This window comes from Rhyacophila brunnea, unplaced genomic scaffold (assembly GCF_057557595.1).
Source record: "Rhyacophila brunnea isolate RB1 unplaced genomic scaffold, BYU_Rbru_1.0 scaffold_14, whole genome shotgun sequence".
Classification (NCBI taxonomy): Eukaryota; Metazoa; Arthropoda; class Insecta; order Trichoptera; family Rhyacophilidae; genus Rhyacophila; species Rhyacophila brunnea.
The window spans coordinates 25,761,878-25,788,375 of record NW_028232796.1 but is presented as its reverse complement, the minus strand read 5'-3'; the positions used below and the strand labels follow the sequence as shown (position 1 = coordinate 25,788,375).

The 26,498-nt window shown below is 34.7% G+C and overlaps 1 protein-coding gene across 1 annotated transcript in view; it reads left to right on the top strand.

The window, feature by feature from the left end:
- The window catches only part of LOC147075805 (uncharacterized), a 722,814-nt gene extending 699,124 nt beyond the window's left edge, over positions 1–23,690 (top strand). The window contains exons 5-14 of the mRNA XM_085942107.1: positions 5,018–5,272; positions 7,730–7,978; positions 9,682–9,941; positions 12,652–12,796; positions 15,083–15,223; positions 15,819–15,976; positions 16,384–16,454; positions 16,701–19,708; positions 20,882–21,034; positions 23,291–23,690. Coding sequence (XP_085798233.1) covers positions 5,018–5,272; positions 7,730–7,978; positions 9,682–9,941; positions 12,652–12,796; positions 15,083–15,223; positions 15,819–15,976; positions 16,384–16,454; positions 16,701–19,708; positions 20,882–21,034; positions 23,291–23,545 — 4,695 coding nt within the window. The 3' untranslated portion in view covers positions 23,546–23,690. The remainder of the gene's footprint in view (positions 1–5,017; positions 5,273–7,729; positions 7,979–9,681; positions 9,942–12,651; positions 12,797–15,082; positions 15,224–15,818; positions 15,977–16,383; positions 16,455–16,700; positions 19,709–20,881; positions 21,035–23,290) is intronic.
- Positions 23,691–26,498: the final 2,808 nt, after the last annotated feature.

The following is a 26,498-nucleotide window of genomic DNA, read 5'->3' as shown; positions in this document are numbered from 1 at the left end:
AGAAAAACGGCCTCATTTAAACAGGAAAAAAATCCTCTTTCATCAGGACAATGCCCGTGTTCACACATGTTTACGATCAATGGCTAAAATTGAAGAATTGAAGTTCGAATTGGTCGACCACCCACCGTATTCGCCAGATTTAGCCCCCAGTGACTTTTTCCTTTTCCCAAACTTAAAAAAATGGCTAAGTGGACAACGTTTTTTTTCAAATGAAGAAGTCATCGATCGGAGAAATGTTTATTTTGAGGACCTTCCGAAAACTTATTTTTCTGACGGTTTAAAAAAAATTGAGAAACGTCTAACCAAGTGTATTGAGCTCCAAGGAAATTATGTTGAGAAATAAAAAAAAAATACAAAAATAAAACCTGTTTTAATGCTTTTTTCTAAGGAATTATTGACCCACCCTCGTATCTAAATTATAGGCTAGGGATCAAAATTATACGTATTTTGTAAACAGCTCGACTAGGAACTGTTTTTAAAGTTCGCAAATGTTTTACAGAGTCTACAAAATGAACGAGGGCCTCAATCAAACGTTTGTTGTAATGAATGCATTATTAAAATGACATTTGAAAGTGACAGATGATGAGTACATTTTTTTATCTCTGATATTTACAAAAAAATACACATTAAAATATGGCTACATTATTAAGCACATATCTACGTGGTATACTACTAAAAAAGCTCATGATAAAATTTGTGATGGGCTTTTTACAGTGTATGAATTTATTATAAAACTGGTTTCGAACTTTGCCATGCTCTTTTCCTGTCAAAGCCCATATTACTATGGCGAACCCTAAACAGCAAACAGACTTATTAATGAGATTCGTTCGTTCGATTTAAAAGCTCGGTCTTTCTCGAAAAGCCTGCCAAATAAACACAAACCAAGCACGCCTTTAAGCCGAGTGGTTCGTATTTTTTCGTATTTTGTGATCATTGATAAGTAGATTTTAAATATTTAACTATGTACGTGTTTTTAAATGTGTATTTATTTATTTTTAATTTGTATAGTGAAAGACGATGTACCTATTAGCTTAAATAAATAACATATAACTAAATGATACTGTAGGTGTGCTTGATTGCATAAATGATTTCCTTAAATTTGAGCATTCCCTGGATACCTCAAGTACATATACGCAAAACATGATGAAACAAACCCAATGAATTTAAGCATCGGTTTGTTTAATGCCTTACAACGTAGCATCTTTGTAATGCCTTTGTTAACTTCCGCATCGATACTCAGTAGGGGAGGGGGTAGGGTAGTATAAAGGGGGGCTGACCGGGCTTTAGCTTGGGAACTCGGTGTGGCGAGTCGAACAGTTAAGTGACATAAACACACATTGCAAATCTGATTCAAAATTTAAAAAAGTCGCATGCGGCTTTTTCCTTCAGGGTTATTAACATAAAATTTTATAATTATATTTAATATTTTCAGACCAATACAAAAAACAATACATTTATCCAATATGGTGAAGGATCGGATATTAAGATTATACTTCAGTTGAGGCATGGTCTAAAAAGATCGTGACTAGGCGATGCGCGGATTGTGCAAATGACGCGAGCCGAACGAAATATAATTTGTCATAAAAATTCAACACGCGTCCATTTAATGTTATGTTGATTCATTGACATGTTTTCTTTTTCAAGTAAATGGGTAACGTTTTTTAGTCATCTTTACACGATTTTGACGCCATCACAAAACAAATTGACGTGCTTACACCTCGACTGTCGGTGTCCAATTATTGGCGACGAGTGAAAAATTTCGTCCCACCTACTGTTGGAAATTATTTGCCGTTTCAATGCATTTCGTATGCTCTTAATTGGTTACCACAAAAAAAGATCGCGATCAGTGCTTCATAATAATATTATGATGCTGAATGCCGACAAGTCAATAATTAAAGTGAATTTATTTGATAATACAAAAAAACGATAAAAATAGCGATGGGTACGCGTAATTTTACCTCGTGGAACCCTGGTGCCGCGGAATACCATTTGAGGAATACTATAGTAGAAAATCACACTGCCCTTAAACTTAACGATAGGTAGGAGGGACCCGCTTCAATATGTGGGGGCCATGCTTAGTAGTACCTATTTGAAAATTCGACACGACGAAAAAAAACTTTAAATTTCCTTTAAAACATGTTAACTTTTACAAACGCAGTAGTAATTAATTATGATTTTTATCGTTGGCTATATATTATTATTTTGCAAGCGACCCTTTGTGAAAATTCTTCGTGGTTGTGGAATAAAAAAAATCTTCAACTAATATTTACGTAGCATGCTATTCACCTGCCCCTGCCAGGCAATTAATATTAATAAATTTACGGTCAGCACTGCAGTTTTTTTTATCATTTTGTTGGCAATTGTGTTATAAAGAAAATGTTTACAAAACATAATACCAAGCATGAAGCACCGTACACAAGGTAAGATAAATTACTATTTTTTGACCCTAAAGCGTGGCGTGTGGGTTTCCGTGGGTTATCACAGGCTCTGTCAGAAATGATTTTTAGCCATTTTGTTGCAACCGCGGTCTGGAAAAAACAACATTTGAAATTGTTAGATCTAACATGCCTTTAAGTAATGTTCCGTCTATTTTTTTCCTATACAGATCTTAAACTTATCTACATAGTAAATGTTGTATGTGGATACAAAAAAAATATGTGTGAAAATATCACCGTTTTGCGTAGATAAATCAACTCGTCAAATTGTTATATCACGTCAAAATATTTTGTGTGCGGACAAAACTTGTTAAAATTGTGTGCGCACAGAATCATAGTCACAGAAATCACAGAACAGATTAATAAAACAAAAATATGAAAGCCACTTATTGTAGGCTACGGGTTTAAAGTTAGTTTATTACCGAATGACGGTCCGGCCAGAAAACGCAAGAAATACAGAGCCCGTCGAGTTTTCTCAAACATTACTAATATCAAAAGCGTGTTTCGTTTAGGTGACAAACTTTATTATGCATAATATTATGGTACAGACGTAACTATCGTAAAAAATATATTCTCTAACACGTGTTTAAGTTTATCCAATATTTATGGACTCGAGAGTTTTATACCTTCTTACAGCCTCGCACAGAAGCTCACTTCTCTCACTCTTCCCTTATTGTTGTGTTCCCTGATATAAACAATGATCAATTCGAAATGATGACATCTGATCACTACAATACGATTTGATTTCAAACGGAGAATGATCAATATTACATGATTTTTCACTGCAGTGGTATTCACACTCCCACACACTCACAGGTGTACTGTTATTACAATCACCATGTGAATATATTTAAAATCTAGCCTCATATAACGCGTTGCTTTGCCCAGCGCATTTATTGTATACACAAGGCTGCTATCGGCAGCTATCGAGGGTAGTTTATCATAATATGTATGTATTGAGGCGGTTTATTCTTACAATACGGTTAACTTATTGTAACAATTGACAGCCTCTGTACATAAATATGATAAATTACCGTCGATAGCTGCCTTATGTATAGAATAGATGATCAGGACTGGCAAGACATGTTGTCCTTTCAATAGTATATATTATAAATAATAAACATGCCCAGCTTTACAAAGCGAGCAGTTTTCCAAGTTGATAAAAATATCTACTCCATGTTGTTAATAAAATTCTTGTCTGCACCTATAACTAGACTGTTATCTGGTGTTTTCGCGTAGGCTTTGAATATATTTATCACATAGCTGCTAGGCCAAATATATTACATGTAAAAAACTTCGTTATATTTTTCATGTCACACCTGAAAGATTCTTTTTTTGTACCCCGAAGTTTTATTACCATTAGAACCCGCGCGAAAAGAAATTCTCACGGCGCTCGTGCTGGCGCTGCCGGCGTTAGAAAATGGCGGCGATAAAAGTGACAGCTGCTCTCGATCCGCCATCTTTATGGCGGCGTCATCCTTCTTCGCGTGTGAATAAGGCATAAGCCTCGTCTTGGAAAACCTGCCGCGTGGAAATTGCCCCGTTTCCTCGTGAAGCCGGGGATTTTTTTCACCTATCCTCACCTGCCGTTTTGCCTTATACGTGAATAAAACTGCTTGAATCAGATAAATAATAATGCAGGAATGCGAATGGTAGACTGTTCATGTTTATATATTTGGGTAATTGTTGGAATTTGACTGCGGTTGGCATGATTGTTTTGGGGTTAGATTTTTTGGCGCTTGTAGAATTTGAATAGGGGAAAACTATTTTAGACAATATGTTAGTTTTTACGACCCCAGCTTTTTTACGTGATATAAATATTACCGATATTTGTCCGTTATTTACTTTTCATTTGAAGTCACTATTGTAGAGGGACCCGTCAAATTTGTAGCGTACGCAAACAATAATATATTGTAGTACGCCAGACATGTAAAGATTTGATTACTTTGAGCTCTTGCAATTATAAATTATGCGAGGGTACTCTTAACTTGAAGTCATTTAAATTAAGTTAAAGCACATTTGCGTGCATGGTAACCTCAGTTTAAAGGTTTTAACCTCATTTAGGTTACATTGGTGTGTTTTTCTCAAAGCCTGGGTGTTTGTGATTGTTCAAAATTACTAACAACCACCTTGTACGAAAAAGCAAGGACATGGTTATTAATAATTCTAAAAAAAAAAAAAACCTCATTTAGGTAAGCTCCTGAAGCATTCCCAGTCATAAAAAAATATGCTTCACACCAAGCGTAGGGTCCCGTGATACGCCCGACTAAGACCGTGTGTGGTTTGGTGGGGGCATTAACTTCAATGCTTAGGTCTACCTTTCGGACGTGTTACTTATGTCTATCGCATGGTTTGCATAACCTCAGAAATATACCTATTATAAAAAATACTAGAAAACTATTTGAACCGAATGTGATTTGAACCTAAAGCCATGGTAATCCGAGCCATATGTTTTGTTGATTTAGCTACCTGCATCAATTTCTTAACAACTACGCATCTGAGGTTATTTTAAGTTCATCCAATTATTCAGTCTTCATTCAAAGTAATTTAATTTAAAAAATATGTTTTCCTTTTTATTCCAGCTGGAACCAGGGGACCAAATCCTGTCTGTGAACGGAGAAGACGTCGGTTCAGCCCCGCGTGACAGAGTCATAGCATTGGTCCGCGCGTGCGAGTCGAGAGTATCACTCCTGGTCAGCCAACCGGCTTCCTCGGGTGGAGCGCCAGGAAGGAGGTCGGCCATCTTGAGTCGAGGAAGGCGCGCGAGGCTGCGGACCAGACCGGCGAGGGTCCGATTCGCGGAGAGCGTCTGCGTAAATGGATCACCGCTTTTCCCAGTGAGTTTAAGTAACACATATGTTATAGTTTCATATATTTTTTAAATTAAGTCGATAGGTAGGTACTTGCCGGTTTCATCTGTTGGGACAGTTTCAAAATGTTTATAAGAGTCGATGCACTACAGTGAAACTAGGGATTGCAATACCGAATGAATATTTCAATGCCGGTATTTCTTATTGAATACCGGTAATCGTGAAAAGATATTATCGTAAAAAAATAAGTGCCTATCAGTAAATATAACTTTTAAAATCTGTTTAAAATACTATTTTACAGCAACCTAAAGGACCTACCTACATTTTTTTATTATGTTGACCTTTATATATATGTATAGATCATAATATTTTAGAAGTGCTCATTTTTACAAATACTATAGGTCCGGGTACAGAAAAATCTCTCTCAAATTCAACGTTTATTGGAAGTACTATCAACGTTGGATCAATAGTTATATAAAACAATTAGAAATATTTGCCAGGAATGTTTTCTTTTTAGAAATAATATGTCAATTCATCGTGACAATTCTATAAGTATATTTGAGGGATTTTGTTTTAATATTATTTAATTTTTGTTGGTTTCAGTCAATATATTTATGTTTTGGCAGCATAAAACTTACATTACTAAATTCAATATAGTAAGTAATGAAAAAATAACATTAAATTTATTTTTGATAAACATAAAACGTGTATGCTTTCTTAATACCGAAAATACCGGTATTTTGAATTTCGGAAAACGGTATTTCGGTATCGACAAATAACTGAATACCGGCATTGCAATCCCTGGGTGAAATCACTACATATTGATCTATATTTAAAATTAGTTTTGATAAATACTAATTAAATAACTTTTGTATTTTTTTTTTTGTAAAACATTGCAGTGGCTTTCTGTCATGTATTTTATTTGTTATTTTCTAAAATATGAATAAAATTAGATATTGTAGAATTATGTCAGATTCTTGTGGCAGTGTAGACAACGTAGGTACCTATTGATATTGTTACTTTCGAATGACACCAACACTGTTTCAGAGTGATTTCGTCGTTTCATCTACCAACTTATTGTATAATTTAATTTATTATATTACAGTAATTTGTAAACATTTGATGAAAAAATAACACGTAAAAGCGAATAAAAACAACAATAAATAAATAATTAATGAATGTTATTTAATTAAATTGTGTTATTAAATTATTACAATAAAATTGTCATTATTATGATATTCTTATTTAAATATTCCAAATCTCAAAAACCATTGTACTAAGTGTGTTTCTTAAATTCAAATTTCTATATAATCAAAGAAAGGTCGTCACATGTTTATTTGTTTATTTATTTATGTATTTAGAAAAAGAGTATTACGGCATTACAGCATTTGGCCAATGCGCCATAATACATAATAAATACAAAATTATAAAACTGTCTTATATAACAACTAATATAACAAGAAAGTAGAAAAGACAGCATGCGTTTATGTAAATATTAAACAAACATGATATATACAATTATAAATTTAATCTATATTACGATAGGTTTATCAGTATTTTACATAGCTTGCTGTATAAATATAATTTGATTTAATTCATCCTGAGACCGTAATACTACTAATTACGATTACCAATAGCTTTTTTATTATAGTTTTTTGAAAGCCTTTATTTTATTTTTTTAAATATTCACCCTTCAGTATCTACCATAATTATTAATAAAAAAAACTGAAACTTTCACACAGAAACTAAATAAAAAATAATAAGCTCCCCAAAGATGTTGAAAAAGCTCAAAATTCTTTGAAGCTCCCATAATGAGTACTTCGGTGAAACGGCAAATAATTTTCAACTATAGGTGCGACGAAATTTTGGACTGGCTGGTAATCGGAGAGCGAAAGTCGAGCTGTGAACATGTAAATTTGTTTTGTGATGGCAACGGGGGAATTAATTCTTAAATCGTGTAAAGATGACTACAAAACGTTACCCATTTACTTGAAAAAGAAAACATGTCAATGAATATATTATTATTATTAGTAATAGAACAATAAACATAACATTAAATGGACGGCATGTTGACTTTTTATGACAAATTATGTTTTGTTCTGCATGCGTCATTTGCACAATCTTCGCGTCGCATAGTCACGATCGTTTTAGACCGTGCCCCAGCTGAAGTATATATAGCCTTAAGTAACAAACCAAGTAAATTACGTGATTCTCAGAATGGGTGTTTTTATTAACAGACGTTTTTTATGAGGATTAGTTGTTAGCCTTTCGTCGAAGGTACTGAGTCTGTTGACTGGATCGAACACACGTTTAAAAAACAACATGCATTTTTATGCCCATTCTCGGGATCGAACCTGCCACCCACAACTTCAGTGATGTTCACTTTACCAATCAATTCACCGTGGGTGCCTGTTGTTTTTTTAATGTTCCATACTCAATATTATATTACCCACACATAATAACTTTATGCTTGTATCATTTCAGCCGTCTGCATTCTCGCTTGGTGACCTTTGCCTCCCTCCAATGGCGAACGTCTTGAAGGTTTTCCTGGAAAATGGTCAGACCAAGTCATTCAAGTACGATGCCACGACGACTGTCCATGACGTGGTGACCAGTCTGAAGGACAAGCTATGTCTTTCGGCCGGAGAACACTTCAGCCTGGTGGTGGAACACGTGAAGAGTCTCAGAAGAAATAAGCTGACACTCTTAGACCCTAAGGAAACTTTGGCGAGAGTAAGTTTTAGTCTTTAGCATACTTATTTTTACACACTTCTTTCACACACCAAAGTACCTATAACCAACTTGCAGACCTATTCTAACATATCACTTAAAATAAAAAAAGAGCTAATAATTGTGATAAATATAATCACATTATTCATCACTTTACGTATTCTGGCAGTTAATTATGTGAAAAAGTTAACCGTTTGAACTGTCAAAAGGTGATATCTTTTAACAGCCCCTATCTTGGCCTTACTAACTTTGAGAACGAGACAAAGTACGTCAATTTTACATATTCAGAATTGAGATGCAAGATTCGACTGTTGTACTGCAAACGCAATGATATGAATAATAAAATTGTAGGTTATGTTGGTATGTCTGACGTGTTAATACAAAATTCTTGTGTTCAGTTCATTACCGACTAAATGGCGAAGGTCTGGCTTGTCAGAATTTGACCGACATTCCACCAACCTAAATTTTCGCCGTATTGTGAATTAGAGATAGCCGCCGATAACATTTTTGTTTATAGAATGTCTTTTGTATTAATTTGGACCAATGAAAATAACGTAAACGTGCTAAAGTGTTAACCGTTAAGAATAGACCTGGTGCTAAAGTAAAGTAACAATTGTTTAATTATTAGTCAGGTTAGTAATAACGTGGAATGTATACACATAGTTTGAATTTATGGGAAGGCGAAACCCTGGACACTTAACCCGATTGCTATGGAATAGTACAAAACTCCCATTAATTATTTAAACAAATAGTAGGAAATGCTATGGTTAACAGGCGTTAATATACTGGCCACCTTGTTTGATATTATATAATAATTATAAACTGTTTAATTTTTAATACTCAAGTGTTTATCTAGTTTTTTCCTTTCTTACTTTCGTGTTAGTTTAATAAAATAACAATAATTATGTCAATCCTAAATTTTTATTAAAAATTATTTCTATTTTACAACGTTTTTCTTAGCTCGTATTCTTATTTGTCCGGTACAAATCTTGCAATCGATTTTTAACTAACTTCCCGACTAGCTAGACATTTGAAACTTTTAGAATATATCAGAACACGATGCCAATACATTTTTTTAATACATTTACCCATCTTTAAGTAGAATTGATTTCATTTTCAATTAATTATGTTTTGTATGAAAAGTTATTTTGGAAGAAATCCGTAAAAAGTAAAACTATTATTGGTTGCTAAGTGGGCCCTAGCAACTAAATTATTAATATTAATATATACGTGCGTTACTATGGAAATCAATATGACATTTCAGTATTATTTCTATCAAGTACAATTTTTTTTGATCTTTTAAGCTAGTCAAGTCAAGTTTATATGATTCAACAGAAAATTTAAAAACGTTGTACCTATATAAAAAGTTCTTTTTATCTTGTAATTATTTTTAACACATTTTTAATGTTGCTGTTATATAACGAAGACAATGTCTGTTTAACAGGAACACTTCATAAGGAATAAGTCTGTTTTCTGAAAGCCGAAATGGAAATCGCTTAAAAATAACACAAAAATGCATTATTGAGATTTTCATAAATTTGCTAAAGACCAAAGAATTAATATTACCTGCCTCTATTTCTCTGACAAAAGCAGATTATGTTCTTTATTATTGAAATTCGTAGAAATTAGATTCGTAATTCCATCACTAGATGTACGTATCTAATAGCTATTAGTCTCAACCTTAAGCCTTTTTTTTCAAATTCCAGATAGCATCCAGACCTGGCGCTCACAAACTCAGATGTCTCTTCCGAGTTTCTTTTGTGCCGACGTCTGCTGCGGAACTGGCGCAAAAGGATCTGAATTCCATGGACTATCTCTATATGCAGTGCTGTAACGATGTGGCCCAGGAGAGATTCGCCCCGGAGCTGCAGCCCGATGTTGCGTTGCGATTGGCAGCACTGCACATGCACCAACACGCCCTTGCTCACAATATGTCGCCTGCCAAGCTTACAGTCAAGGCTGTCGAGTAAGTTTATCTGAACGTTATTATTAGCGTATAAGAAAGTTATAATCATTATTCTACACCACTGTCGTGTGCATAACAGGTTGATTTTGAAAGGAATACACTACCTCATTACAGTATGCATTCAAAAACACTCGGAATTATTTTTTTAAGTATAGTAATGTTTGAATAATTTTAACGATGGGTTTTTAGCCTGAACTGCTGTTAGCATAGCTCAAATATCGTAGAATTAACAAAATCTGTTTTTTGAAACCTCATGAAGTTCTGCCATGTAAACACTGCTTCAATTAGTATATCAGATGGTTATCAGAACAGTACCCAATCCTATTATGCGTTGTTCAGTCACATTACACAGCTTCTAAAATATTATGTTATATTTCGGTTAATATAAACTTTCTATATTTCATAATTTAGTTATTTCTAGAATCAAGGACAATACAATATTAGCAAATAAAGATGGATAAATATTTATAAACCTATATTATATCATGTTCGGAAAGTTGTACGTATGCAGTTCGCCGTATCACACTTCATTGTGAAGTGTTGTGTCGGAAATATATGGTTGTATATTAAAGACCGTCCGACAGATGTTAAGACGATACATCAGTGAAACGGCAAATAATTTTCAACTATAGGCGTGACGAAATTTTGGACTCGCTGGCATTCGGAGAACGAACGTCGAGCTGGGAACACGTCAATTTGTTTCGTGATGGCGACGGGGGTATTAATTCTTAAATCGTGTAAAGATGACTAAAAACGTTACCCATTTACTTGAAAAAGAAAACATGTCAATGAATATATTATTATTGTTATTAATATAACAATAAACAGAACATTAAATGGACGCATGTTGGATTTATATGACAAATTATATTTTGGTCGGCATGCGTCATTTGCACCCGTGACCCGCAAACCCCGCCTAGCCACGATCTTTTTAGACCACGCCTCAACTGAAGTATAGCCTTAAATAAAACACGGTTCTTGTCAGTTTACAGGACGCCAGCGCCAAACAAATTTTGAAAATAGCCGATATACTGGATTATTTGTTAGGTTAGGTTACGTTAGGTTTGGTTAGGTTAGGATCTAATAAAATTGGAACATTGTTGTCGGCAATGCTCTATGAACAACGCGTATTTTTTCATCTAGGTGCTATAGAGATGACTATATAGTATACAGTTATCTCTTTCCGATAAGAAAGCTCATGGCGAACTGTGCTATGGTGAAATGTAATACATACAATTTACATGTGAGGCGTCTAATTCGAAAAAGCGATAAGTCCACATTTGGTCAAAATCGAGAAAAAAATACGCACGTATTCTTTGTATAATTTTACACAATATATATTGATCTATAAATTCCAAAACGCGACATAACCCTACGAAAAAAAATATTTTAAGTCTTGATTTATTACAAAAAGCGCCAAGTCCGTGTTTCATATTATTTAAAGCTTGGTTGATTTCGCGCGTGTTTAAGTGAACCAATAAGGGAACGTTTAATATTGAAAAGGGCGTCTCCCATGCTGTAGCATCTGGTAAACTCATGAGAGTGAAATATGTGCCTTATGCGGAGTAAATTAAAAAGTGAGGTACAAATAGCGCTACTTCCAATTTTATTTTGCCTATATTTATTACATTTGAGAGTTTATCGGTTGAAACAAATTGCCATTTGGTTCTAATTTCGACATAGAATACAACGGAAAAAATAATCTCACTTTAAAACAAATAATTTAAGCTTGAAACATAAAAACGTTGTTTCCCGAAAATATTGAATTGTGGACTTTTCGCTTTTTGTAATTAGACACCTTATGTAACCATATTATATCCGTGTATGGCGTGAATATATTGAGAGTCTATAAACATAAATTCTCAGGGCTTTAGTAAAATGTTTGTAAATTCTCAACAAACTAAAATTTACAAACATTCCTGATTTACCACAGAAAGCCAAACGTACAAATAGTTTCCCTGAGAATTGATGTGTTTAGACTTATCATCAACATATTCATGCCATACACGGATATTATGTTGTCAAAACCAGCCGCCCCTATTTTAAACCCGTGAAACTCTGTATGGTAACACAATGTAACTTCACACAACGAAATGGAGTTTATTAAAAAAGTAAGAAAAAGATAAAGCAATAGTTTGTGACAGATCTTTCTGAAGATGTTCCTTTGCCAAATCAAAAATTATCTTCATCGCCAGAAAAAACTCTTGTTTCATAACAATATTACAATTATATTAGTTTCCTAACCTAACTTAACTTTACTGTTGTCCTAAATATAATCCAACCTTATGCATCTGATCCATCTATTATTAAATTTATGTGTACATAATATAAAGGTATGATTACACTATTTCCTCACAGTGCCACGTGGGGCAAACTTTGATGGAATTATATCACTGACTTTAATATTACGATTTTTCATAGTTAAGTTAGGTTAGGTTTATTGATTTCCATGAATATTTGAAGAGAGACAGCACAATGAATATGGGATCAAAGCAGCATTTCCTGTAATTGACACTTGATGCTCTGTCTATCTGTGTACACTGTACAGTCACCACTTTATATCTGCAGAGATCATTGCATCATTTATTAGGATGGAGCTTTAATAATGGTTAATAATGTCACAAACAGCAGAAATATATTATGTTCTGTGAATTAAAGAGGTGAGTCAATATCAGTAATCTAAAGTTGTGTTAACACATTCATATTACAGGCGGGAGTTTGGCTTGGAGAGATTCGTGCCTTGCGGTCTGCTGGAGACTATGAAACGGAAAGAATTAAGAAGACTCATAGGACATTTTTTGAAACTCAATTCCCAAATGACAGGCAGTCAACAGAAGCACCTGTCTCAATTACAGGTATTCAATCATTCAATTGTGCTTTTAGAAACAATAAAATAGTGAACAGAAGAAATTCATCAATCAATTGACTGGTTCGAATACACAGTGGAACCTAGATTTCACATGCCCAGAATTCACATTTTCCTGCTATTTGTGTATATTTTTTGCTTCATTTTAGTAGGGGAAGGTATGCTATATCGTACCACTTCGTACTTAAACTTCCTTTATTTATCGATTGAAAAGGGTCTCGAAAGTGAAAGAGGATTTACATGAAAGTTTATCAAATTTCAGATAATATTTTATGAAAAAAAAACTTTTTAATAACTGGAACATATTAAAATATCAAGTTTAAAAAAAAAAAGGCTTTTGGTACGATTTGACAAACTGGTAGGATAAATCGTACCACAAGTTTGGTGAATCGTACCTAGGTTCAACATTTCAAATTTGCAAACAGGAAAATAAAATATTTTTGGCCATAATTGGCAAAATACCATTGGTATTATTTTCTTGTCGATGTCATCTGAAATGATAACATGAAAACAGTTTGTCACAAAACAACTAATAGTTTTATTGTGGTAAGGTAAATCGTACCGGTATGACTTACCAAATCATGGGTGGTACGATTTATCCAACTCTGAGTTTTGTAAAATTAATATCACCAACACATAACCTATATATTTAAAACATTTTTACCGTGACTCAATATTAAACTGTATGAACATGTTAGCAAAACTTTGTTTGAGAAAAAATTAAAAGACTTACCTTCACCCACGAAATCACCTTACGCAAGATCCGAAAAAGTTAGATTAAGAATGTAAAAAAGCGAAATTACTCAATAACAAACGCACGTGTGCATTAAACATAAATCAAACATGACAGGTCAACTATGAACTTGGCTACGCTTTGCTGAATGTTACTAGTCTTAGAAAATGTTGGCTAGTTTTAGAGATATTGAGGTGGTACGATTTATCTAACGGTACGATATAGCATACTTTTCCCTACATAATATTTTAATTTCCAGTTTTACATTTTAATTTTCTCTAATTTACATCTGAAGCATTAAAATTACGTATTAAAATAAAAATTCCAATTTATTTGAACACTTTCAATTCAATGCATGACGTAATCATAGAAATGAATTCCAGACGGACGTGTGTATTCTATTATTTATAGATGTTATGTCTGCTGTACCCAAGACCAAGGTTACGCAATCCGATTGTGTAAATTTTCTGTTCATGTTAAGTAGGCTATCACACGTAAACCGCTGCAATGATACACAAAACGTACTTGTACTTCAATCTTGTGCATGCACACTACATACAAAACAATCTGTCATCTGTAGATAGTATATACTATATTGACTACCAATCGTCCGGTGTTTGAATTTAGAACTAAGCTTATCACAGTATAAAAATATTGAATGATAAATGTCTAATATTAGCATGTGGCGCCCGCCCTCACTTAGCGGACAACTTATATTGGTAGTGGTATAGTCACAAACATTAACCTTTTCTATGCCTTACGATATTACTATGTGCATTATCTGACAGGCCGCAGATTTTTAACGACACACTTTGAATGTAGAGCGAAGCTCTTACTAAGATCACTCTATACCGATAAAATACCGATAATTTGTGACTTAGTATTCCATAATTATTCAAATGGATGTCACTGTGTGTTGAATTTTTTAGATTACTATGTAAATCAATCGATAGTGGCTAATAATTTGAGTTTAAAGTTAGACAAAACTTGTATGTGCAGCCTGTCGATCACGGCACCATAGAGCGAGAAAACTCGCTGAAGGCATAGAACCGGTTAAGAAAGAATTGTAGCTTCATGGATTCACACTCATTCTTTCTCAATAATTAAAACGCAGACATTTTTGTTTAAACAAAAATGAGCCTGTATACACGGCCACATTATACTTAACACGCATTATACTAGCCTTGGTAGATTATTTTAAATAATTTAACATATTATTCAAGCCCTGCCATCTCTTGGAATCATGGTGAATTACTTAAACTAGTCTTTATGAAGTACTTCTAATATATTTCAAAAAAGATGTTTTTTCATAGAAATTTGCGAAAAATCGCCATCGCAAATACCTCCCAACATTTAGTGGCTTATAGGGACCAACAGTACAAGAACGATGCCAAAAAATGCGGTAAAAGTTATTGCGTTGTCAGTCAAAGGATGTTTTGTAGAAAAATGTATGATTTTGGCAACAATTTCTTAGATATATGGGAGTAAACTACGTATGTTCACAAACATGTGTTTCTTATAATGAATTTAATTTATTTCCAGGCAAAGCTTCATTATTTAGATATAATATCAGGTTTGCCGAGTTACGGGGCCAAATGCTTTAGCAGTAATCAACCGGAAAGAGTATTGCTCGTGAGCCCAAGATTTGGACTTAGCCAAATAGCTGGAATCAGAAATACTGTGGTAAGATCATATTCACTTGTTACTTATTACTTCCCCATTCATTACTTCAATCTTAAAGATGTCGATGCTGGGTCTCAACACACAATGAAAAACAACATTTGCCAGACTTGGGATTTGAACCCAGGACCCTCGACATTATAAGCCTGATGCGTAACTGATCGGTCATTGTGACCTGACGGCATTACTCATGTTATAAAAATATAAACATATCACAATAGTGTAGGGTTTGATAATTTTGTTGGATACCTAAACATATTCAGATGAGAGTCATGCGAGAAAAAGCGAAGCAATAGATAATAGACAATAGCAACACCCATTTGGTGCGCACTAGAAGAAAATTGTATCTAGAAATGTTTGAAGTTGAATAATTATTCCATTATAGGTAGATTAATTATTGAATGATGACATCTCTGCATCTGGCACATAGTTTATATGAAACCATCTATGTACTAAACAATTATGATTAAATAATAGAAAAGAGAAACAACACTGCCGAATTGTTAAATTTATAATATTTCATTCCCAGACTCAAATTCTATGGTTAAAGATAAAACATGTATGGCCATCCTTAAAATTTTTCTTTCATTCTCCACAGCCCACTTTAATATCCAGCCTTGAAGACCTTGTGGCAGTAAGACTGACGAGAGAAGATGAAATATCTTTCAACGTAACAATATTCCTGCAGCGAGACAGAGTATTATCATTCAACATGGAAGACAGGGATGGCTCCGAGCTTGGCCTTGTATTATCTGGGTAATGAAAGGGTTTTATAATATCATTTTAAACTGTTTCTTTTGTTTTTCTTCCATATTCATTTCTACTATCCTATTCTATTTCTACTCTACTACTCTACGACTCTTTTTGGGTGATATCTCACGAATGGAAATCACCCAACCATCCAAGAGGCTTTCATTGACTGGAAAGGACTAAAAAGGAAGTTTTGGAAGCTTAAACTGAGGTGAATACGCTGCGTATAAAGAAACATAACATTTCGGAGGATGACAGTGGAGACGATTTATAGGAAACGTTTCTTGGAGTTGGGCAAGACCCACAATGCATTAATAGTGCTAATTATAATATTTTAAATAGGATTAATAATTTGGTACTATGGGGTGATTCTTTTACGTACAAGTAATTACTGTAAGCTGTATTTTTTTCAGGTATTTCCGGCTTGTGACCGGAAGAGAGTTAGAAGTTGACCAAGAAAGGGATCCAGTGTCTGATGATTTCGGTAATTATAAAAATTTATTTATCGATTACTTCAATAGTCTTTAGAGGCGAGTATGGTAAAGGTTGCCATTACAAATTGACATCTATTAACGAATTTATGAAACATGCACAATGAAAAATAAAATACATACACTTTATTACAAATTATCTTTGTAGTACCTTAACTAGATGTCCCCGTATTATTTAATTACTGATTTATATATTAATGTTATTGGTTTGATTAATGTTGTTTTTTTATCTGTTACAGCTCCACCGTATCTCTCTCAACACAATGTCGTGCCCGCAAAATGGAGTTACATAAACTGTGACGATCCAAATGTCTTATCCAAATCTCATTACGTTACATTCAGCATGCCACCTCCGTACCATTCGACACCTAAGATGGCTCTCAACGGATTGGACACCAATATGAACACAACGATTGCGAATAGAAACCACGCCAATGCAACCAACAGTCCTATGATAGGTTATGATAGAAAGCAAGGAAACAAAATGACCAATTCACTTTATGAAAATTATAATGAGAATGAAGAATCGGAAGACTATGGTAAATCTGAGAATCTCTGGATTGAAGATAATTTAGGATTCGATTTCCAGAGTATATTATCGATGGAAATATTGGAAAATGTAAATGATACAAGTCTCGTTGAAGCGAGAAACGATGAAGTTCTGAAACGTGTTGTAGAGATGCAGAAATTGGTGCAGAATTCCGAGCAATATCTATCAGAGCAACAGGAGAATGTCTACAAAGACAATAATCATTCAAACGGTACTGATGATAATGCCTATTGGCAGGAAACCAATATTGATAGGTTAGAAAGCGACAATGAGTCAAGTCACAGCAGGATGTCATCATTAGATGATACTCCCGGAACCTTAAAACATAGTGATTCTTTGATATTACTGACTGAAAATATTAACCAAGGATTGAATGGTATTACAAACGGATTGAACTCCATTCTTTCGCCGACCGCTAAATCAACTAACGATGATCAAATGAATAGACAAAGCCAAGGATTGAGTGCCATTTTGAATAACTGCGGATTGACGGATGCTTTACTCGCTTTAAGTACAGATCTCTCGCAATCGGAAAGTGATAACGACTCTCTTTATACACCGACAAATAGCCCAATTCACAGGCATCAAAACAAGAGTAATAGCATACATAATAAAGCGATCAGGACCAGCTTCGGTTTACACAGCCCCGATAATCCGAATTATAATACTCAAATCGGCTCCAGAGAACAAAATCTACGTGAATATCTTCATCAGTTACGTGAGAATTCTAATAACTCACGTAGCAGCGGCATAGCTAGTGAGACTACAAATTGCGAAGTTTCCTCGACAGAACGCGATAGTAGTATGTTTAATGGAGAAATTTTAAATATGATCGAATTAGATCCGGATCTCATTGACCTGACTCTTCTGCCGCCACCTCAGACTCCGGATGAATTGGATAGTGTTACGCATGTGCCACAAGTGATTACGATGGTACCGCTGTCGTTTGCTGATAAAAATGAATCAATCGATACAACTGATAGCGTGTCTAATAATAATTCAAAATCTAGTACCGATTCCGGTAATTCTGAGCTTGAAGAATTTTTGGCTACTGTTGCGATCGAGCCTCCGACTTTGAAGGTTACTCCGGCTGTTGAATTGACTCCAGAAGAGATTATGTCGTATATTATTCCTCCGCCACCTGTTTCAAACGGATCCACCGTTATTAATCAAGATACGGCTGTGTATTCTAACGAGTCGCAAATACGGCAACACATGAAAGAAATGAATGCTGCAAAGCCCATCGCGAACGGCCAAGTGAAAGGAAACGTAAGTGTAAGCGAAATAAGGGATATGTTTAATGCAAAAAGTTTAAGTCAAGCTCGTAATAGTTTAATAATTAATGAGAAAAACATTGAGAAGAATAATTCTTACGATGTTGCATATCTCAATGTCGAAGCGCAAAACTCTAAAAGAAGAAATAGTTGCTCTAGTGTTAAAAATACTGTCAACAGTAGTGGTCATGTAATAGAATATCCCACCGTGGATAGAAAAGGTGTCTTTTCATGCTGCGCAAAAGATAATAAAAACAAACATACTGAAAATGATGAGAATGCTTCCAAAGATACCGTAGCTACTGCGGAAGACTGCGAACCCACTCTTCCTCCGAGAATTGGTAAAGTAGACAACGTTAAACCTCCCGAGAGACCTCCTAAAAGTATATTAGTAACCAGTGCCGCGAGACCTCGATCCAATTCTTTCAGTTACAGCTTCAACGGCTTAGCCTTATCGGAGCCGCCCGAGAACAGATTCAACACGTTGAACAGCAGAAAGATAAATTTTAAAATGGTCTGCGAACAAAACGGAGACGTCCACCGCGGCGCCGCGAACGGGTTTGTAAACGAATCGTTGCCCCCGAGTATACCTCCGCGAGGAGATTTCAACTGTAGCACCATTCCGCCTCACATACTGTTGCCCCCGAAAAAACCCCCGCTGCCGCCCGTCCCGAGCATAGAGGCCCTGAGGATGAAGGCGGCGCTCAAGCACGGCCAGCCCGTTCTTAAAAACGGCACCGAACCGAGGGTCGCCAGCATTGGGTCGCCACACTTCCAGAGAAACCCGAATCTCTTCCGGGACATAGAAAAGGAGCACCAGTCTGACGTAGAATCATTCCAAATACCCGCACGAACCAGAACATTCTCACAGCCCGAATGCACCACTCATTGCCTGAGCACTCCGACCACACCCATTGTACAGAATAAATCAGGGCACGTAAGATCGCACTCCGAAACCAAAAACACCATCTTGAAAAACAGAGAAATGAACGCCATATTTTCATTATGCTCCCCGCAAATGAACAGAAAATTTGTTACCAGTAATCAATCGGACGCGGCAGTCCTCAATCATTACAATTCCGACTGTAGTAAATCAATCTCACCGAATTACTCGGCGACATTGAGGCACGACAGCGGAAGCGGTCACGCTAAACCGAACCATGTCAGATTCAAAGACCAGTATCAAACCGACAGCTCGACGACCAACACCCTGCCGTCGCCGATGGTGCGGCAGAGGCTGCAGGCCAGTGAGGGGGTCTTGCACACGGGGAGCAACGGCCACGTGGTGAATGTGGAGACGCTCCTGCAGAAGACGGAGGTGGCCGTGGACGGACTGCTTCTGCGCCTTCACCAGGTGGCTCAATCTTGCTCGCATCAACACGCGCACGGCGGCGGTGAGGATATCGACGAAAGGAAATTTCAGGTGATTTTTGACAATAATTGTGTTTTTCATTTTCTTTGCAAAGTTTAATATGAAACAAGTAAATTTAAATTTTTAATCAATACCTATTTTAGAAGCCATTTGTTTTGAAGATAAGTATCAATATTATTATTATAGTAACTTTTAAATACAAAAAGCAATTTTTTAAATCAGTCATCACTCAGTAATTATAGTGAAATTTTTTATCAAGAGTAATTAATTACCAATGTAATTTTTGAGTTTATATTTTGTTATAATTAAATAATTACAAGATAAAAACAACTTTTTATATACCATGTTTTTAAATTTTCTGTTGAATCATATAAACTTGACAATTCTATGTATTTAAAAATACTTTTTTTTGTACTTGATAGAAATACTGAATAAATATTATAGAATACTGAAATGTCACGTAAAGTCAAGTAACGCAGCCCTTTAGCAACCAATAATAGTGAGTAGTAAATATTACTTTTTAACGATTTTTTTCCGAAACATACAAAACAGAATTATCTGAAAATGAATTCAATTCTGCTTAAAAATGGCCAAAAGTATGAGTACATTCAAATGTCTAGCTAGTCGGGAAGTTAGTTAAAAATCTTCAATCTTCCAATAAAAATTTGGATAAACAAGAAAAAAATTGTACTGGCGCACAAGAAAAAATCTGTACCGGACAAACAAGAATACGAGCTAATAAAAATGTGGTAAAATTACCTTAAATATTGTTGACTTAATTTATCTATAACGCAAAAGGAAAAATATTATAAATGTGTAAAAGAGAGTGAGACAGGAAGAAAATGTATTAAATGGGGTAAGGTGAGAGAAACGATACACCTAAATGCAAATTTTCAAATTCGAAAAATAAGCTAACATAAAAATAAAGGAATCGTTTATTTTAAATCGGGTTATGATAGAAAACATGTGATATGATACACTCATAACAGTTTGACAGTTGCAGAATTAAGCCACACTCAAGAATGATGGGTGGCACTGCCACTTCGTAAATATTTTCTTGTAGTCAATATTATGTTGTGGGGGTAAATATGTATCATGAATTTTATTTAATAGAATTAAGACCCATATTATGGGCCTCCACATGGTGGAGGTTTGTATTAACAGATTTATGTTTTCCTAGCCACTTGCAAGATATTAATGTGGTCAATTTATGTCAAATTGAAGGAGGCCCGTGATCAGCTGACCAACGAGGCAGTATCTCTAGTGACGGGAAGTCGAGGGCTGGTAGCGGCTCTTGCTTCGAGCATTCCTCGCGCCGTGGCTGCACCCCTCGCTGAGTGCCTGACACCTCTCAGGAGACTGGCTGATTTATCTCAGGTAATTAGTCCATTTTAAGTTTGCCGTGGCAAGTTTGAATGCCTAGCACAGTGATTCCCAACATTTTTATTTTGCAGAAGCATGTGTTTAAATCACAAATAACTTCTACCTCATATTAATAAATGTCAACGGAGGTATATTACAAAATTGACGTGTAAAACAGTTGGTCGTGACATTCCTAGACAAAGACACAAAATCGCTTTCTATTTTTAATGTCAAATTGTATCTAAATTCATCATCTGCTATGTATAATAATATTATTTCTGCATAGCAACATTAGACGGATACATGCAAAGAAAATCTATCTTTAAAACTCTGGCATATATATAGTAACATCAACATAAAATAGAACTAACGATCTCAGTAAGGCTATTCTAACATGTTATTGAGCATCGAGAAAGAACTGCATGTGATCAATGACATTAATATGGACGAAGCATCTGGAAAATAAAATGACACTCACTTTGTGTCGGGTCTGCCGGATGGCGAAATTCATATTTTAATATCGGTATCCTACGCTCAAATGAACATTCTGCTTGCAAGCGGTCTGGCGACACCGCTGGGTCTGCCCATACAAAATTTCTGACTGTCAGGTTTCGACTCCGCCGTTATTATTGTGTTACAAAATGCCAATGTGCCTAGTTAAAATTATAAAAAAAATCTACTAAACACTCCAAGAAAGATGAGATATCACTTTTCATGTGTTAGTATTATTTATTATTGATAAAATGCTATTTTAAGATATTGATGAATGTTTATTCAATGCAATTGAATGACAGAAACCATTGGACAGACACTTGTGATGCGCTGGGCTCACTTGCGTCTAATCTCCGAGAAGTCGTAAGTAACCGATAATCTGTTTCTAACGCAATGACACTAATACGCCATTACAATAAAGGTTATAATATTACTACAAATTCTCGAAGCTTGTATCGCATAATGGAAATGGTACGTCATATGGTCACGTGACGTTTACCTATACATCTGTGAATGACTTTCATGCACAATTTCTCGTGCGCGCCGATATGAAGTGAGTTGTCCATTTAATATGTCATTGCATGTGATAAATATATCACATTTATCAGTTTATGTATTCAGGCAGTTAATTATTACAATAAGTTAACCGTCTGAACTAACAAAAAGTGCTATCTTTTAACAGCCCCTCTCTTGGTTGTGTTAATTTTAGACTGATATAGAGTACGTCAATTTTACATATTGAGAATTGAGATGCAAGATACGAGTATTTTGAAAAATAATTACTTCACAGCAGGTTAGTTAATTTATAGTTCCCTGCGAGCTGTCAAATATCAAGTGGCTAGTACATAGTAACATAACATTTGTTTTACTACATGTTGCAATCGCAATGTCATGTCGCATAACTAATAAAATTGTAGGTTATGTTGATATGTTTGACGTTTCAATACAAAATTTTGTTGTTCGGATGTCTACGCCAGTACAAACATACCAGAATTTGACTGACATGTCCCAACCTAAATTTTCGCTGTATTACGAATTTAACAATTATTGGAGATAACCGTCGATAGCCGCCAATACCGTTTTGTGTATGGAATGGCTGCCGTGTTAATAATTTAAACCAATGAAAATAACAGAAAAGTGCTAATTGTTAATTACATTGTATTAGATATAGTGATTAGTCGATATCAAACCTTTCAATCAAGCAGTTCACAAATAATCACTCAATTGAATAATCATTCTTCGCATACTGTGTTAGTCCGAGAATGATGTAAAACTATTAAATTATACTAAATTCACATAGATAACTAAATCAGTATTATCTAAATATATACATCCTAAAACAACCATAAAACAGTTCTGTGTTTATTAATCAAATATGAATCCATTTAAAATTAAACTTAATAGTTGGACATCATGCCAAATAACTACAAAAATGGTGATCCCGACGGAAAGTGATGAACAACTACACATACATATCCGTAAACATTTACAGTTTGTATGCACCACGGATGAAAATTTTGTCATCTCCATTGAAATTACTCTGAAAAGCTTTAACATTCCTTCACCGTCTTAATTTTTCGCCTCCTAGCACACAACCTGTCTATATATTATATGGGATATCACCACTAGTATTTATTTCCTATAAATCGGATTTTTTAACATATTTTTACATTGTACAAAACTAATGGATTGCAATCTCTAAACCTACAAAATATATACAAAATTCAGTTTTGCAATGTGAATATTTTTCAAACACTTAAAATCTCCTCTTCATTACAGGCTCTTGGTCGTCACACGTCATCACCTCTTCAAACGAGAAACCTAGTTCTCCGAGTGCACGATGTGGCCGCAGCCTTCAAGGAATTGGCCGGTGCGGAGATGGCCAAAGTAGTCAGAGAGCACATTCGCAAAATGTCCGACCCCCAACAGCCCGATGGTAGCAGTTCATTAGAAGGACAGTTGGCTCTACGTGCCGAGTGTTTAGCGAACGTATTGGCAACACTGCTCAGAAGCTTACGAGTGTTTTCTCCTTAGCAGTAACCCTAGATAATTAATGAACGCAATGAGTGAAAATACTGTTTAAAATGAATTGTGGTTTTGTCCAATGATAGTGATGGTTAACACGATTGCTTATATGTTTAAGTTTACATTTTTACAGCTTCAATATAATCAAAATGACAAAAGGAAGTTACTTATCAAATTATATGTTGTGTTTATAAAATCGGAACCTAAGAGGTAAAGTGGGTTATATAATATTATCATGCTTCTGTTTCCAAATTCCAGCGTCTGCAATTCGATATTTTGTGGTAAATGAGGTTTTTTTTATTTCAAGCTTAAATGATTAATTTTAATATGAATTCTTTTTTTTCATAGTATTATCTAATTAGAATAATATGCCTGTCTTATTACCCATTAACCCCTAACTGCAATTATAGCTCCTGTACACGTGCATGGATTTACTTGCACCAATAGTGTGTATTTTAAACTACCGCGATAATAACTGTTTATACGTAAAAGTGCCGAATGTCCCGCCTATCTCATTCTTCAAGAGTAAGCGAGACGCGATGTTATCATTATTTGGTACTATTTAACAGGTCGTGAAAATCGGTTTACCTCAAAAAAGTTGGTTTTTTACTGGCAGGTTCGCCACTATCATCCTACTGCACAGGCGCAGATATTGCACGGTCCAATTGTTGCGTGAAAATTTAAAAGCTTCTGAACTTTTTTGATTCATGCGTGCAATCTTGTAATTTGCATAATAATACGTGTTTACACGTGCATTTTTTTGTTATTGCCGTGATAATACGTACTGTCAGCAGTAAATCCATGCATGTGTAAACTCATTAGAGAAAATTGCCGCCAATTTTTACGCCTATGTTGACCAAGTGTTCTTAAAATCCACCAACCATTGGCGGCTTAATCCGGAAAAACCTAGCAGGTCAATTTTGAATATATTATTTTAATTTGCCTTTTCGTTGTATACTGAAAAGACGTATTGCAAATTGACTTTTTATACATTATAGAATAAGTGCTAGAAATTGTTATAGGTCGGTACCTACTAACCCTTCAAAAAATGTCCGTTTTTCATAACGCCAACCCATCGTTAACCGAAATTGCACACAACGCGTTATAATTTTTTGTAAATCAGGTCCACTTTTCTTTCTTTGCTTTTTGAAAAATCATCAATCACACGATTATAAAAATTGTCTATTTTTCCCACATATTTTTTTTCAATACTGAGCATTGCAAGAGCGGTCAGTCTATCCTGGCCCTATTGCGTAGAAAGGTTTGTATTCTTTTGAGAGTGGAAAAACATCTTTCACTTTCAACTGTTGTCATTGGTATGACGCAAATAAATTGGAGAACTTTGATCGGCTCGGAAAATGTTTCGTTGAAATTATTGCTGAGTAAAAAATGTAGAAGAGAAACTGCACTAATAGCGCCATGCAAATCATCTCGTTGATAAAACACCAATAATTCATTTTTTAACTTGATTATGTTTATTTCTTCTAACAGTTTTACCAAATTTACTTGACGTGTGAGAAAATTATTTTTAAAATCAGTGTAATTTTCTTTATTGAACAAATCGGATATAATGAGATGATCGTTGGATGCAAATCGTGCTTCCATTTCCATTATAATTGTATCACAGACTTCAATTGCTACTGCGTGCGTACTAACTGCTTCACAAAAATGTTATAAATCACCAAAAACTCCTTATATATTATTAAAATAACCAAAGGCATTCGCCAAAACCTGTCAACGAATCCGAACCGCATACACAGTTGCGTCTTGAGACCAATTATCTAGTCAGTGTTATCATTCTGTTTCATTTAATTAGGTGAAAAAATCTTTTGTCTCACACTCGGGCATTGCCGATATTACAGTAATTCACGCACCGTTACAAGCTTTGATCTCGTATTTTGTGTTATATCGATCTCTGTCTTATGTATGAGAAACGAGAGAGAAAATTTTATAAAAATATTCAATTTGGGTCAATTTTCAGACTGCCGGCGAACACAATATTTTTGTTCGGGGAATTATCGCCCAAACAAAAAAAGCCCAATAGACTGGGTTGACACAATATCGCGCGCCCTATAATTTCAAATCCACCAATTATTATTAATATTATTATATATGACATTGCACATATTATTAATATTATTATGTCGATTGTAAGGTATTTATTTTGGCAGGTCAATGACCGAATGACCTATAGAGGGAGCCGCCAGTGCCACCAACATATTTATCAATGAGAATGATAAATTGAAGTACTTCAGTACTTATGTACACAAGTTTCAAAAAAATGTTGAAATTAAACACAATAATGAAATAGTTGTTGCAGTTACATTTATTTTTACAGTTAGTTAAATTTATCTCGATGCGTTTATATAATCAAAACAAAATTTTTTAAAACTTTTGACGGATTTTGGAAGCTACAGATATTGTATTCTGTGAAATTACATAATATTATTATAGAATATTATAGACCATATCGTCGTTGAAACTAGAAAATTGTGTAACTCCGTTTTAATTGAAAATTGACTTTGAATGCCATCTAGTGGCCGTTGATAATATCTATCCGTCTTGCAAATTTTGTAATTCCAGAAAAATTGTATCATTGTTAAATCATGGATGATTTCACTCCAAAACCATACATTTGTATAGGAAACCATAATGTTTTTTGTCTCTCCTGTAAAGTAGTGTTTTTGGAGTTACACAATTTTCTAGTTTCAACGACGATATTTTGACTTTTGGAAATAGACCCTTCATAATATAAACACTGAAGCAAAAAAACTGAAATTCTCTTGCTGTTTTCATCCGCCATTAATTTATTTACTGATGTATATATGTATAATATAACTTATTTCGGCATAAAATAATAGACATTTTTTTATAATCGCATGTGTTTTAAAATGAGATAATTTCTTCTTTTTTTTGACAAAAATGAATAAGTTGTTATATCCGATTAGCTCAGTTTACCTCT